The 14,822-nt window shown below is 46.5% G+C and overlaps 1 protein-coding gene across 1 annotated transcript; it reads right to left on the reverse strand.

Moving 5' to 3' along the window:
- Positions 1-5,447: 5,447 nt before the first annotated feature.
- Chchd4 (coiled-coil-helix-coiled-coil-helix domain containing 4) lies at positions 5,448-14,777 on the reverse strand. The gene is made up of 3 exons (XM_028773093.1): positions 14,582-14,777; positions 9,064-9,162; positions 5,448-6,492 (listed from the first exon to the last, which is right to left on the reverse strand). Exons 1-3 carry the CDS (start codon positions 14,601-14,603, stop codon positions 6,194-6,196), a joined length of 420 nt encoding a protein of 139 aa, XP_028628926.1. The 5' UTR covers positions 14,604-14,777; the 3' UTR covers positions 5,448-6,193.
- Positions 14,778-14,822: the final 45 nt, after the last annotated feature.

Raw genomic sequence — 14,822 nt, forward strand, 5'->3', positions numbered from 1 at the left:
GGCCAAGTGGCTCAGACAGTAAAGATGCCACTGAGCCTGACAACCGTAGCTCCATCCCTGGAACCCACAGTGAAAGGAGAGAACTGACTTTCACAAGCTGTCCTCCTGCCTCCACATGCATGCTGTCGTATATGCACGAACAGACACCAAAATAAACAAATGTAAAAAATTAACCAAAAAAACCCTCCATTACCTATCTATCTACTGAGGCCTAAACCCCTAAACCCACACCAACAAACCAGGAAACAAACTCACTACGTCAAAGCCCAACAGAGCATCAGTGTCAAATCCAACAAATCGCCAATGTCCAAGTCCACAGCCTTCCAACTAACAGCTGTCTGAACTGTAAAACCCAGCAGCAGCCCTTGCTTCTTATGAACAGGAACCTCACATTTCTCACAATGGCTCTATGTAATGTCAGAGCAAGAAACAGACCAATTCCAGTCAAGCACACCCCATAGAGGGCACACTCCACAGAGGGTTTCACATTTTCCCCGTCAACAAGTCTATATTAGGTTTCTCATTACTGTGAGCAAAGATCTGAAAAGAAGCAACTTAGAAAAGGAAGAGATTCCTTGGACTCATACTTTGAGGGAGCAGTGGAGACATGGTGGTAGGAACCATTGATGTTTAAGGAAAGAGGCTGTGGCTGCTTGAGGAGGCAGTCACACTATGCTCCACACCCCACCCAGTAACCCACTTCTCTAAGCTAGAGAAGTCTCCAGGGTTCTGTAATGTCCCCAAGCACCACCTGCTAGGGATCAACTGTTCAAACACAGGAAGACTGTGGGAACATTTCAAATCTAACCCATGATAGAGACGCCCCCACTTACCTGTGTCTGACAGAATGCTGACCCTCCAGGGAGGAGGGTAAGTCTGATGCATAGAGTGGGAGGTGAGAAAATCCACAAGCATTAGGGAGGGATTGCACTCATTGCTGGGTTGGAACATAGTAACAAATTAACCAATCTGTAAGGAATTCAAGTCCTTTTATAGCAGATTTAGAAACCTTGTGTTAAAATGCATTCATTTCTCATCTGTTCTCACCAAATGGCTGAAAGAGAAGTCTGGCATCGCTGCTGTTATTTTGTGTGTGTTTTCTCTCCTCTCCTTTCCTCTCTCCTCTCTCCTCCCCTCCCCTCCCCTCCTCTCCCTTCCTCTCCTCTCCTCTCTTTTCTCATATCAATGAGCACATTTATTACTCAAGGAGAGCTGAAAGAAGAAAGCTGTTACCTTGAAATTGCAGCTATTTTAAATTGTTATTTTATTTTTTTATTATTTTACAACAATATGTTACCATATACTATATATCATGTGATATTTATAATATATATAATTTATAATAATTTAGTGACCCTAGCTAAGACACCTAGCATTGGGGGATATGTGTTGCTGGCCAGCAGCCACAGTCAACCAGGTTCACCTGAAAGAGAGGCTGGGAATGGAAGAAAGGACAGGAGGGCGGGAAGAGATGAAGCCAGGACAAAGGTTTCTGATCGAGAGGCTCAATGCTTTAATGTTCAACTTTCAATTTAAAGGGGAAAACCTACCCCCACCCCCAGAGTTCCTTCTTGCTTCAGCCGGCTGGGGGTGAGGGGAAACCATCCTGCTGGAGGTGAGAGGAATCCATCCTGCTGGGGGTGAGGGGAATCCATACTTAATTGCAGGCTGGAGATGTCTCAAGGCAAGCTCAGCAGGCAGTCTATTCTTCTCAGCTTGTGTACCAGGCTACAGGCAGCCAAGGAGGTGCCAAGGCAGGCAATGCCAAGGCAGGCAATACCTCTGGAGTCCTATTGTTTGGTCTATTGTGGTAAACAAGGTCTCTCAGGCCTGCTCAAGGCTGGGGGAAGGACACAGATATGGAGCCTTAATCAGCTGTCTCCTATAACCAGGCAAGACTTTCCAGTGGAGGGACTGGGACATCAGCCCAGCACAAAGCCTAAGACCCACAGTTTGTCCTGCCTACAAGGTGTGCAGGAGTAGGGAAGTACTAACCAATGACTGGCCCAGCTTGAGACCCATGCCATGAGAGGGAGCCCACCCATGACACTATTAATGATATTTTGCTATATATACAGACAGGAGTCTAAAATAACTATCATTAGAGAAAGCTTCATCCAGCAACTGATGGAAACAGATGCAGAGACCCACAGCCAGACATTAAGTGGAACTTAGGGAATCCTGTGTAAGAGATGGAGAAAGAATTGAAGGAGCCAGAAGGGTCAAGGACACCACAAGAGAACCTACACAATCAACTAACCTGGGCCAATAGTTGCTTGCAGAGACTGAACTGCCAACCAGAGAGCATGGGATGAGGCCCTCTGCACATATGTAACAGGTATGCAGCTGGGTGTTCACGTGTTCCTAAAGTGGGAGCATGAGCTGTCTCTGACTACACTGCCTGCCTTTGGATTCCCTTCCCCTAACTGGGCTGCCTTGTCTAGCCTCAACAGATGTGCTAGTCTCTTACTGCAGCTTGATATACCAAGGCTGGTTGATATTCATGGGAGGCCTCCCCTTTTCTGAATAGAAGGGAAGAAGGGGTGGATGTGGGGGAGGGGAGGGGAGAGGAAGGGACTGGGAGGATAGGAGAGAGAGGAAACTTCGCTCAGGATGTAAATAAATAACTTAATTAAAACAAATTTGTTCCCATTACCACCATGAGGCAGAGGCAGTCCTCTGTAAGTTCCAAGCCAGCCAGGTCTACATAGAGTTCCAGGACGGACGAATGAGACCCTATCTCAAAAAAACAATTAAAAAGGACTTATGACTTATTTTAATTATGTGTATGTGTGTGAGTATATACACATGTATGCAGTTGCTCACTGAGGCCAGAGGAGGATGTTGGATCTCCTGAAGCTGGCACTAGAGTTACAAGTGATTTCCAGCTGCGTGGCATGGGTGCTGGGACACAAACTCAGAACTCAAGTCCTCTGCAAGAGCAATATATATTTTAACCACTGAGCATTTCTCTAGCCCCTACCCAGGCTTTAAAACAAACAAACAAACAAACAAACAAACAAACCCAGTCATGCTGGAAGTTCTAAGACTCTCAAGGGAAGACTCTATCCAAGTTGACTTGAGGAAACTCGGATGAGTTTTCTGAGGACCTCATGATAGAAGATTCCCGAGGGCTGTTGTGAATTGGCATTCTTTACTTACAAGACCAAGAAACTTGATATAAGGAACATAGCTAGTTTTCCAGGGCTACCTATTGGCCTGTTTTCCTAAAGCTTTCTGCTCAGATTGGATAAGATATTCCAGCTTGTGGATTTTTTTTTTTCTTTCTGAATGCGAAATCTTGGCACAGGCTTGTGTTTGAACTTTGGTTCAAACTTTGGTTACCACCCAATGGTGCTATTACAGAAGGCTATAGACCCCTAGGACATGGAGTCTCACTGGCTGGAAGTGTGACCCACTGTCTCATGTGCCTGGCATAATACCTTCTTTGACATGATGAACTGTTTCCCCTCAAACTGTAAGCCAAAGCCAATCCTTCCTCCAGTGCTCTGTTCAAAAGCCTTTCTAGGCATAGTTAATAATCCCAGCACTTGACGCAGAATTATGGCAAGTTTGAGGACGTCCTGTGGGCTACATACTGAGTTCAGGCCTCCCTGGGCTCCAAAGAAAGACCTCATTTCAAAACAACAACAATAAAAAAAATACCTATGAGGACACTGGGTGCTGGCCATCATCACTGAATAACAGACCATTGCTGTAAGCAGCTGTATCTCACACTGAGCGGCCCTTGATTCAACTCTCCTTATAATCAACTCTACACTTATCTGTCAGTTGTTCTCATCTATTGTTTTTTTGCTTATGAGGACAGATGGCAGTTTAAATGTGAATTCTTGGGGCTGGAGAGTTGGCTTAGTGGTTAAGATCATGTACTGCTTGAACTGCTTTTCCAATGGATTAGAGTTCCATTCTTAGCACCTATGTCAAATGCCTACAATCTCATTGTTAATAACTCCAGCTCCAGGGGATTCGACACCCTCTTCTGGCTTCCACAGGTAATTCACATGCATACGCGCGCATGTGCACACACACACACACACACACACACACACACAAAATTACAGATAATTATTTATAGTCTTATCAGTACAGTGTAATATCCATCATTCATTTTTGCTTTTAGATATGTGTGCGCCATTCCTGCTTAGCTACCCTGGCAGATGCCACGTGTCTCTCTCTATATGGGCACTCAGGTTTCTTGAACCCATACATGAGTAATATCAGGCAAGTCTATACATCAATAATATCTTATGACCAAAATTTTACCCAAAAGCATGTTTCTTTCTGTCTTATTGTTCCATGTGTGAAGTTGCATCCAGTGAAATCTACATTGTGACAACTCTCAAATTTGCTCAGCTCCATCCATGGTTTTGAGCTCTCTAAACACTTACATAATTTAAAATTATTATCTTTGTTTTGGAAGCTGGAGAGATAGTTTTTCCTATTTTTTAATTTATATAAAAATATTCATGGCTGGAGAGATGGCTCAGCAGTTAAGAGTCCAATTCCCAGCAAACACATGGTGGCTCACTGTCGCGGATAGCCCTGGTCTTGTATTTTGATGCTAATTCTGCTTTCCTGGGATGGGCTGCAAAATGAATCAGTATACTATACAGGTGATTTCCTATGAACCTCCTGCCCACCTTAATTTGTAAAATAAAAGCCAGTGATTGGCCAGCAGAAGGGGAGGTAGAGGGAAAAAGTTTAGGGGAGAGGGAGAGAGAGGAAGAGGAAGGAAGGAGAGAGGCGAGATGGCAGGAGATGGTACCCTAGTGTCTCTATCCGTTATTCATATAAAGGTTAGATAATTGGGTTAACAATTTTAATCATGGGTTATCTTGTGTATTGAGTATCTGTTGATATATAAATCTATTGGGTTAATCTTTAAACCTTAAGAGCCTACTGGGTCTGGGGTTGAGCCAAGCACTATGAGGGTGTCGGAGATTCCCTAGGTTTTGGGGGCCGGATGCCATGGAGCTGATTGGGCGGAGGCAACAGCCATGCCAACGTCTCGTGGGTTCAGGGCAGGCATTTCTGGCCAGCTGCCATTAGTGTGGGAACTTAGAGTGGGAACATGACGGCTGGGAGTGCCCCGCTTTTTCAAATACCTCCCACAACAGCTCACAACTACCTGTAATGGGACCTGATACCCTCTTCTGGTGTGTCTGAAGAGAGTGACTGTACTCACATACATAAAAAATAAATCTTAAAAATTAAAAAAAAAAAAACTCATAACTTGGCATGCTATTTGGGAAGCTAATACAGGAAGATCAAGGGCAACCTTGTCTCAAAATGACAAAAGGCTGGGATGTGGCTTCACAGCCAGCTTCTTGCCAGGCACACAAGTCCTCATACATGTTCAGTCTCCACCATCACAAGAAAGCTAACAACTTTCTAACTAGTTAAAGGGGAAAAAAAGCCATTCAAAATCAGATAGAAATTGTTTCTTTTTAATTGAATTACTTCATTCAGACATTCCTCTGTTGGCTTCTGCTCTGGAAGCAGCTAGGTCCCCACCTCAGTATCACAACTGAGTGAACATGGGCCCCAAACCAGGGCTCTCAGAATAGCAAAACAAGAAACTGCAAGAAACCCCGCCTCTCCTTTCACTTAGGAAGGACTGGGAGTCACAAGGTCCAATCCCACCCTGCAACTGTAGGCACTGGAGCCTGGACTGCATACACAGAAACTCAGCAGTCAGGAACAAGGCAGCAGCCCCATGCGCTCCAGCAAGCACCTGACCACCAGCCTCTTCCAGTAGGAATGGACCCACACTTAAAGGAGTTTTGGCATCTATTTACTTAATTTCCCAAAGAGGTGTAAAATCTACCAAAAGGGATACAATGGATCAGAATAGATCAGCTTTCTCACGATAAACTTTCCTGAGTAACAACTTTTGGTTGCTGAGAAGCCTCAGCACATTATTTCAAAGTGGCAAAATCCAGGACAATCACAGAATAGTACATCCAGGAGTGGCCTAACATTTAAGGACTGGATTATGCAGGACACAGGTGCACAAACCCCCTTTTCTTCAGTGTATATGGCCAAGACCCCGATCATTAAAATAAGTTATTTTGTATATTACAGTGCACAGAGGGAAAGAACTTTCACAGAGGTGACCAAAAGGCATTGTATATAAAGTCCCATGGTGAGTGGCAGCCAGGGCCTGTGGCCTTCAGGAGCTTGCCTCCTGCTCTTTGGCTGCAGAGACCTTATTGTCAGCTGTCTCCTCCACCTGCTCCACTGGCTTTGTCTCCTCTTCCTCCTCCTCATCTTGGGGATAGAGGTCTGGGTATTTCTGCATGCACTCTTGCATGGCCCGGAACTGGTCTATACAGTCTGATCCTTTGATATCCTCTGTGCTGTAGTGGAAGCAGGAAAAGGCAGACTTGAACTGCTCCCCACAGGGGCCGCTGGCCATTCCCCCAAGACATGGGCAATTCCAGTTAATATCTCCGTTAGGCAGTATCAACCCTGGAACACAAAGATCGAAAGGGAAGGATGAGAGGTGTTCTCTATGATCTTGAACATGCAAAACCTGGTTGGTCCTTACTGTGTGGCGGTATCCCCTGTGACCTCGATGTGTCTGGTCTATTTTCTAAGCCACCTCCCAGTCCTAGAATCTGAACTCTGAGACTTAGATACCAGGAATCTCCTAAGCCAAGTACTAATCCCCCAGGTCCTGCTCCATCCCCCAGTCCCTTACCATATGTTCTGTTAATACAGCCTAGAGATTAGTGTAAACATATGGATGTGAAGAGATCTTAAAAGTTGCTGTACAGTGCAAAGCAAGTGCGGTTAGACTAGTAGGGCTGTATTCTTCCTATAAAAAAATCAAACATTAGGGTTGGGGTAGAACACAGAGGTTGAGCAGAGCCTAGTATTCACGAGACCCTTGGTTCCATCCCCAACCTGTAAGTTAAGTTAAGTGATTTATCATGAACGAGCTGGGAAGTCAAGCTATAGATAGTTTTTGAGTAAATACTACACTGACTTCTGCTGAGCGCCTGCCTCCAGTGTTGAATCTCAGCACTATAAAAAAGGAAAAAGGTCTATACAAAGCCCACTGAAATGCCACATGATCCTTTATTCCAGTAGCAAGTATGGGAGAGGCTGTAGAGCTAGTGTTCGAAGTCCTTGGCTTAATCCTGCCTCTTAACTCCAGCTCTGAAAGCTGCACTGATCAGCAAATCTGTCCCAACTGTTCCTTATTTACAAATGTAATGGTGCCCCTGAGCAGGAAGCTCATCACCAACACCACACCTCCAGAGTAAGTACCTGTACACAAAGCTGTGTGACAACTCAAGTGGTTCTTCTGACACTATCTGCAGGTTTCTGGTTCAGAGGCCAGAATAGGCCAACAGCAGGACCTATCAGATCCCCAGAGCCCCAATACTACCCAGCTACTTGCAACCTCTCAGAGACACAATGTTAGTACTGTAGGTTTTAGCATGCTAACTCACAGAACAGCTTTCAAAAGAAGTTAAGATTAGGCTGGGCGGTGGCGCGAGCCTGTAATCCCAGCACTTGGGAGGCAGAGGCAAGCGGATTTGTGAGTTTGAGGCCAGCTTGGTCTACCGAGTGAGTTCCAGGACAGCCAGGGCTACACAGAGAAACCCTGTCTCGAAAAACCAAAAAAAAAAAAAAAGTTAAGATTAACACTTAAAAAGCCCAGATGGTAGCTGTGGTGGAACACACTGTGACCCCAGCCTGAGCTACTGTTTTGGGACAGGGTCCTGGCTGTACTGGAACCAGCTTGGTAGTCCAGACTGGCTGGCCTTGAATGCCCAAGTGCTCCTGCAGAGGAACCAGGTTCCATTTCCAGTACTGATATGGTGGCTCACAACCATCTGTAACTCCAGTCCCAGGGGAATCTAACACCCATTTCAGACCCTGGCAAGCACTTAATGCATATGTAAGCAAAATATTCATACACATAAAATAATTTTAAAATAATAATAATAACTCAAAACACAACTCAGGTCTGCAGAGTCTGGCAGAGGACAATGTGAATTGGGACATATAACACACATCCACAAGATGGCAGCTTTAGCAGTTTCGGTGCAGAAGTGCACATAAACACTGTCTGCTCACACCTTCAGAACATATGTAACATATGTGCAGCTAATGAGGACTCAAGGTAAACAAAAGACTAGAACTGACAAGAGTTCATTCTTTTTCATTAAGGCTGACTTGGGGTCAGCTACAGCTGTCACTTTCATAACACTAACACTCTGACATCTGACTTGCCATACTCCCAACAAGATGCTACTAGGTACTCACCCTTAGCTTAGCAGTAGTTAAACAGAGGAAGGGTCCCGCCTAGGAACATGCGTCTGCTTTAGATCAGGTCTGAAAACCTCTAACCACAAGCCAGTCCCTCAGGATTGCCTGCTTTAAGCTCCTCAATTTCACTCACCAGCAATTTTCACCCGAGGCACTTGTTCCAGGCCTGAATTGAGTCTTGTTGACACTGTGGACTGTGGACTGCCACATACACCTACCCTATACAGACTGGAGTAAGTATCAATAAGCCCATCTCAAAGCTAATAGAGTGGCATCCTGTGTCCAAGAGGCTACTGTTACATTTGGAGGTGAGCCTAGAAGTGTGTGACAGTTATGAGTAGCTTTGCTGATCCTGGTCCTGGCAACTGGGATCTGTTAAGACACCTCACCACACCATGTGCTCATGAGAGCGGGACCAGCAGCCTGGCTGCTGCTCTCTTGCAGGCAAATCAGCTATGCCAGGCTCACTCCAATAACCTGACAGAGCCGAGATCCCTGCCAGTCCTCACTTCAGGAAGCCAGACAGCCTCCCAGGCACTCTTAGTCACCTCAATACAAACACATAGAAGAAAAGAAACACTATTTTAGTAAGAAGAAAGTGTTGCCTGCTAGCTTGGCACAATCCCATCCTTTAGGAGGGAGAAAAAACAACCACAGAGCTGGACAGTTGTCCATGGCCAAAGGAGATAAACAATTTGGGAAAGGAGTGTTCAACACCAAGCCTCCCCAGGGTGTGCCTGTGGGCCCCTCATCTCTCACCGTGCTCCTCATAGGGGTCATTGGGGTCATCAGCCACCAGCTCTGCACTGCTAGGAGTTTCATGGTCTTCTTTGGTCACAAATATGATCTGATCCTTCCCTAGGATTTGGAGCAAAGGAAAACAGATTCATTGAGGGAAAGTAAAACACAGAATAGCCAACCTGAAGATGGTTCCCTGTGTCTTTCCCCTATCACCAACTAAACGGCCCAGCAGCCACTGATGAGAGACAGCTAGAATGAGAACAGTACTTAGGTGTTGGGGTAACCGGGTTTTGTTTGTTTTGTTTTTGTTCTGTTGACATAATATTGGTATTGCCCTTTCTATGGCCCACCACCAGCCTTATATTTGTGAATACTTGTCCTTCCTTCCACACCTGCTCAGATACTTGAAGGTCAGACATCCCGCTAAGCTTAGAGGCAATCTAGAATTGTATCAGAGGTTGTCTCGATGTTGACTGGTTGTAATGAGCTGAGGGCCAACAGCTGGGCAGGAGGTGAAACTTCTGAGAAAGAGAGGGATGCTGGGAGAAGAAAGCAGAAGAGGAAGATTCTATAGTGGACACAGAGCAGAGAAAGGTACAGTAGTGGGAAAGCTAGTCGGGTTAAGTTAGATGAGCTAGCATGGGAGACTGCTTAAACTTTAAACTATTTTAGAAGCCTCCATGTTATAGTTATACAGCTATATTTGGCGCCCAACCTTTCCTCAGCACCCACAATGCACAGGGGCTCATCTGTTTCCATGGTGGTCACTTGGAGAAGACTTGGACTGATTCAATTCTAGATCCCTGTGGCAGCCACTCCCTCCACCCACTACTCCTGAGAGGAACAGCAGTGCCCCTTTGTGCATGGTGGTGACTCACAGGGGCTGGAACTTCCAAAGTCCCTCAGTACCCACACTGTCCTCCCAAGCACAGAACATGACCGACATCTGAGCATAACAATAAAGAGAGACCCACCAATCCCAGCCCAAGCTGAGGAGGAAGAGGCAAAGGTCAATGTCTTCCCTGAGCTGTCTGATAGCTCACCCTGACCTCAGGGCACCTGGGATCACTTGACCCTCATCCAGAGGGCACACTGGAAGACGTTTTCAGGTCTGAGTAAACCTGCCCTGAGTGACTATGCTTCTGTGAAAGCTGAAGTCAGGCTGTAGACAGGTGACCCTTTGAAAGCTGCAAGCACTGTGTCCACTCCTCCATCCACATTTTGGAAAGGTCAGGTCCAGGCATGTGATGGAAAAGTAAGGCAAAGTGTTGGGTCTATGCTTAGGCTGGAATACCCAAGGAAGAGCCTGGAGAAGGCAAGTGAGGGGATATGTCTAAGAGGCTACCTCAGTGAAAAGGACAGTTAGGTCTCATGCACTGGTGGATAATAGCAATGGGTAGGTCTCAGTACATAGGACTAGCCCCAGTGACCCAACCTGGACTCTCTGTACGAGACAGTTTGGGTCTCAGCACCCAACAGTATGCCAGATTACTCCTCTTACAGATAAAGAAAGTATCTGGACAATGCCACTGGGTCACGTTAGAGTACCTACTGACCCTGGAGACTCTGGCCAGTTTCCAGAACCCCCAAAAGCATTTTCCATAACTGTTGAGTGCTAAGCAAAATCGGCAGACCTGAAGCTCTGAGCTCAGCCATGACAGTTGTGACCTGGGCTAAGCACAGACTCAAAGGGAAAGGGACAAACCTGGACAAGTTTCTGAAATACCTAGGGCAGCAGGTGATATATGCAGAGGCCAGACCTCACCCAATGAAGCGCAAACCCTATGGCATACCCACATGGCCTCTTGGCTCCTGGACACTGACACCCAGTCAGGTTGGGATGAAGGAGTTTAAGACTCCTTTACTCTGATCTGTGAGTTGTTAGCCCTCACACCCACGCAGGGGCAGCTCTCCTCTAATCTCCTTTCTTAAAATGGGAAACAGAAGCCCACAGGTGCTAAGAAAAAAACCTAAGCAAATAGTAAGGCCAGAGCAAGGGTGTGACCTGTGCTTTGAAGGATCCTAACTATGTCCCTTTAAAAATACTGTGTACTGCCAGCCTGGTCCCACTAGGCCTGTGCTTTCTGTAACGTTTAAAAGCAGATGCCAGGAGGCTGGGGTGTGACTGTGGGCTAGTACGTGCCCTAGGTTCCATCGCCAGCACAGTAAAATGAAAAATAAGAGCAGATGCAAGAAGAGACTAAAAAAAAAAAAAAATCAATGAGATTTACTTATTGAGATAGGGTTTCCTACGTAACCCAGGCTGGCCTAAAACTATGATTTTGCCTTGGCCTCTTGAGTTGATAGGATTATAGGTATGAACCACCACAACAGGCTTGAAGTAAGGGTTTTTGTTTTTAAAGATTTTTATTTATGTGATTTATGTGTATGCTGTGTGTGAGGGTGCAGCTCCTGACATGGGTGCTAGGACCCAAACTCAGGTACTAAGGATTAAGAGTTTGATATCTGAAGCTGGGTAGGTGGGTCTCTGTGAATTCAAGGACAGCCTGGTCTACAATGATGAGTTCTAGTCTAGACAAGACTACATAGTGAGAACCTGACTACAAATAGAAACGTAAAAGTTTGGTATTGGGCTAGAGAGATGGCTCAGTGATTGAGAGCGGTTCTCTGGGATCTCATGCCCTCTTGTGACCACCTCAGACACTAGGCACACAACTGACGCACATATATGTCAGGCAAAACATTTATATCTAAAAAGAACACCTTTTTAAAAAAGGAAAATAACTATTATGCCCATAAACTTTCAAAACTTCCCGCTCGTATCAGGACTTGAGGGGGAAATCGAGTCAGAGCTGACTATAATACAAGTATCAAGTGGAGAACTGGCTGGGGTAGGGATTGCCTACAGAAAGGGGGTGGGGGTGGGATCCCAGGGTTAGGATTCCATCTGGGGCTAGGATAGTTTAAAAAGGACTGGGGCCACTGCTCAGCCTGCAGTTTGCTGGCTGAGTATGCTCACAAAAGCCCAAGTTTGATCCCTGCACTAAATAAAGGAAGCACAGCAGCCCACACCTGCAGTCCCAACAGAGATAGAGGCAGGATCAGGAACTCAAGACCAAGTGAAGCCCAAGGCAAAAGATGGGTCTAAGAAGTCAGTGTTCATTCTCTCCTGGTCTGAAGACTGGGAAGGTTTTGAAGAAGCAGCATCTGAAACGGTCGTCCAGGCCTTGGCAACTCCTGCAGAGCCTCAGTGTCTCAGCACAGTCCCTATTTTCTGCTTGTAACTATCCATCCATCTAGGAGTGCTTTAATGCCAACCTCCTCTTGTTCTGTAAAGATCCAAAGTGCCATCTCACTCACTGCACACCACACTGCAATAAAAAATGTTTGCTGAATGAATAGAGAGGAGCAGGCTGTGTGTTACTAGGAGAAAAGTAAGAACCATGTGTGGCACCAACAGAAACACCAATAGCACAAGGCCAGACTGTGGTTTCATCCACAGTGGGACCCCCTGAATGTCAACCTGAGGTCTTTAACCTGGAGACTGACTAGATGTATGGACCGTTGACATAACTGTGTCCAGGCAACCATTTGCCCAATTAGAACAGAGGACAGGCAAGAGCCTGGGGTCATTCTAGTCAATCCTGAGCACCCACTGTATACTAGGCCTCTGCCATCTCTGAGCTTGATGAGAGATGATAATTTCAGTGTGTTTATGGAGACACAAAGTATCAGAGAAGACCTGATGGCATTTGGGCTGGGTTTTTTGCTTGTTTGTTTTCTTTTGTTTTTCTGAGACAGGGTTTCTCCTGTAAAATAGAGCTCTGGCTGTCCTGGAACTTACAGGCTAGACTTGAACTCACAGGGCTTCACATGTCTCTGCTTTCCAAATGCTGGGATTAAAGACATGGACCACCATGCCCACTTGAGCTGGTTCTTAAAGGATAAGTTAGCAACTCGAAGAGCTGGAGGACGAAAGCCCCTGACAAACGGCACAGCCAGAGGCACTGAGGAGCAAGTGGAAAACCATGAGACTAGAAGTATGGTCACCTAAGCCCTTACATAGTATTTTTGGTTTGTTTTTGAGTCAGGATCTCACTATGTAGCCCTGGCTGGCCTGGAACGTGCTGTTTATTTTACACTGACCTTGAACTCACAGAGACTGTAGGTAGGGGCATGTGCCTTTAATCCCAGGATTTGGCAGGAAGAGAAGAATTTGAGTTTGGGGATAGTGAGACTGTCTCAAAACCAACCAAACAGACACACACACACACACACACACACACACACACACATCTTTTGAACCAGGAAGACAGGCTCTATGCTGCAATAGCAGCCAACGGACCCATCCTCCTTCCTGAAAAAGCTGAGGTTTATAAACCCATCAAGATGGGTAGTAATGTTTACCTGCATAGCGTCCTTAACCCAAAGACTCACCATCAACCTGCCAACTAGACTTGAGAGGAAATAAAAATCATGACAAGAATCTTGGGTCAGGGGACTTTTGTATGAGGAACACCAAATGCGAACCAACATAAACAGTCCTCAGGAGAAGTACTAGTTAATTATGATGCTGGGAAGGAGGGGGTTCTACAGTGGACTAGGGTACGAGGAAAAGGCTGTGCAGTGTGGACTGGGGCCTTCTAACTGGATGTATGGCCATGGGTGGATTACTTCCTCCTTTATACTTCAGATTCCCTAGACTTGAGTAAAGGAGCTTAGAATTCTGGGTGAACCAAGTCTCTCTGTAGCTTTGTATTCTCAAGAGTCCTCCAACTCTTTCCTGCCTTGGGCACGTGCTTCGTGAATACCAGAGTAAATGATCTCTCAATTTACAAGAGTGGAAACTAGGGCCTGGAGGGTTTGGCAGCTCAGACCTAAGAAGCCAGTTAGTGCTGGGAGGCTCTAAGCAGAGTGGTCTGGATTTTTCTGGGTTCCTGCCTACAGGTAACAAAAGGTAGAGGAAGTGAGTGGTCGATCCTCAACGTGGCTAGAAATGACGGAAGAAAGGAAGTCCTTTTATAGAGGGCTCCAGTTTCCTGACCTGATGTGGGCTCTTGTCTTGGATCGAGCAACCTGTCTTAATTTGCCATTTGATAAAACGTGGACAGTAACAGGACCCGGTATATAAAGATCGCTACGTGAAGTTTAAGAGTGCCTAGTAAACAGGAGGAGCTCAATAAATGCTCTTGCCAGTGGCACTTCAGCACGCCAGCACATCCACTCTAGCCCAAGTGGTAATTTTCCGGGATAGCTTAAAAAGCCTGAGCGCGATAGAAACACGTGGGGAGTGAGTACTAGGAGCAATAGTGACCAATTCCTAACAGTCCTCGATTTCCAGGCAGATACAACGTGCTCCACACTGGCAAGGCCCACGTGAGGCCTCCGAGGCCCGGGTTCGGGCTTCACTTTGACCTTGGACCAGCCTCGTTCCTCACGGAGACTTTGCCTTTCTCATCTGGAAACCGCTGCGTGAGGCCCACTAAAGGGCCCATAGCCACTCTGAGGAAACCACTGGACCGCGTGTCTCTCTCAGGCCCCCGCCGGGCGGTCTCCATGGCAGCGCTCGACTCACCTTCCTGCCGGCAGTAGGACATGGTTGTTCCCAACGCTCACAGCTCGCAGAGGCAACGGGCGCGGCTGTAGCGGATACACCTTCACACCGTGACCTCCCTCGCCACTCCTCAGGCCTGGCGGGTGGCACTGAGGCCCGCACGGACCCGCCCCCTCCAGGCCTGCCCGCAGCGTGCCTGCCTCCGCGCGTCCTAAGCACCAGCGCCGCTCCTCAGCCGAAAACTACATTGACCAGCAGCCCT

Source organism: Grammomys surdaster, unplaced genomic scaffold, assembly GCF_004785775.1.
Source record: "Grammomys surdaster isolate TR1022 unplaced genomic scaffold, NIH_TR_1.0 220, whole genome shotgun sequence".
Taxonomy (NCBI): Eukaryota; Metazoa; Chordata; class Mammalia; order Rodentia; family Muridae; genus Grammomys; species Grammomys surdaster.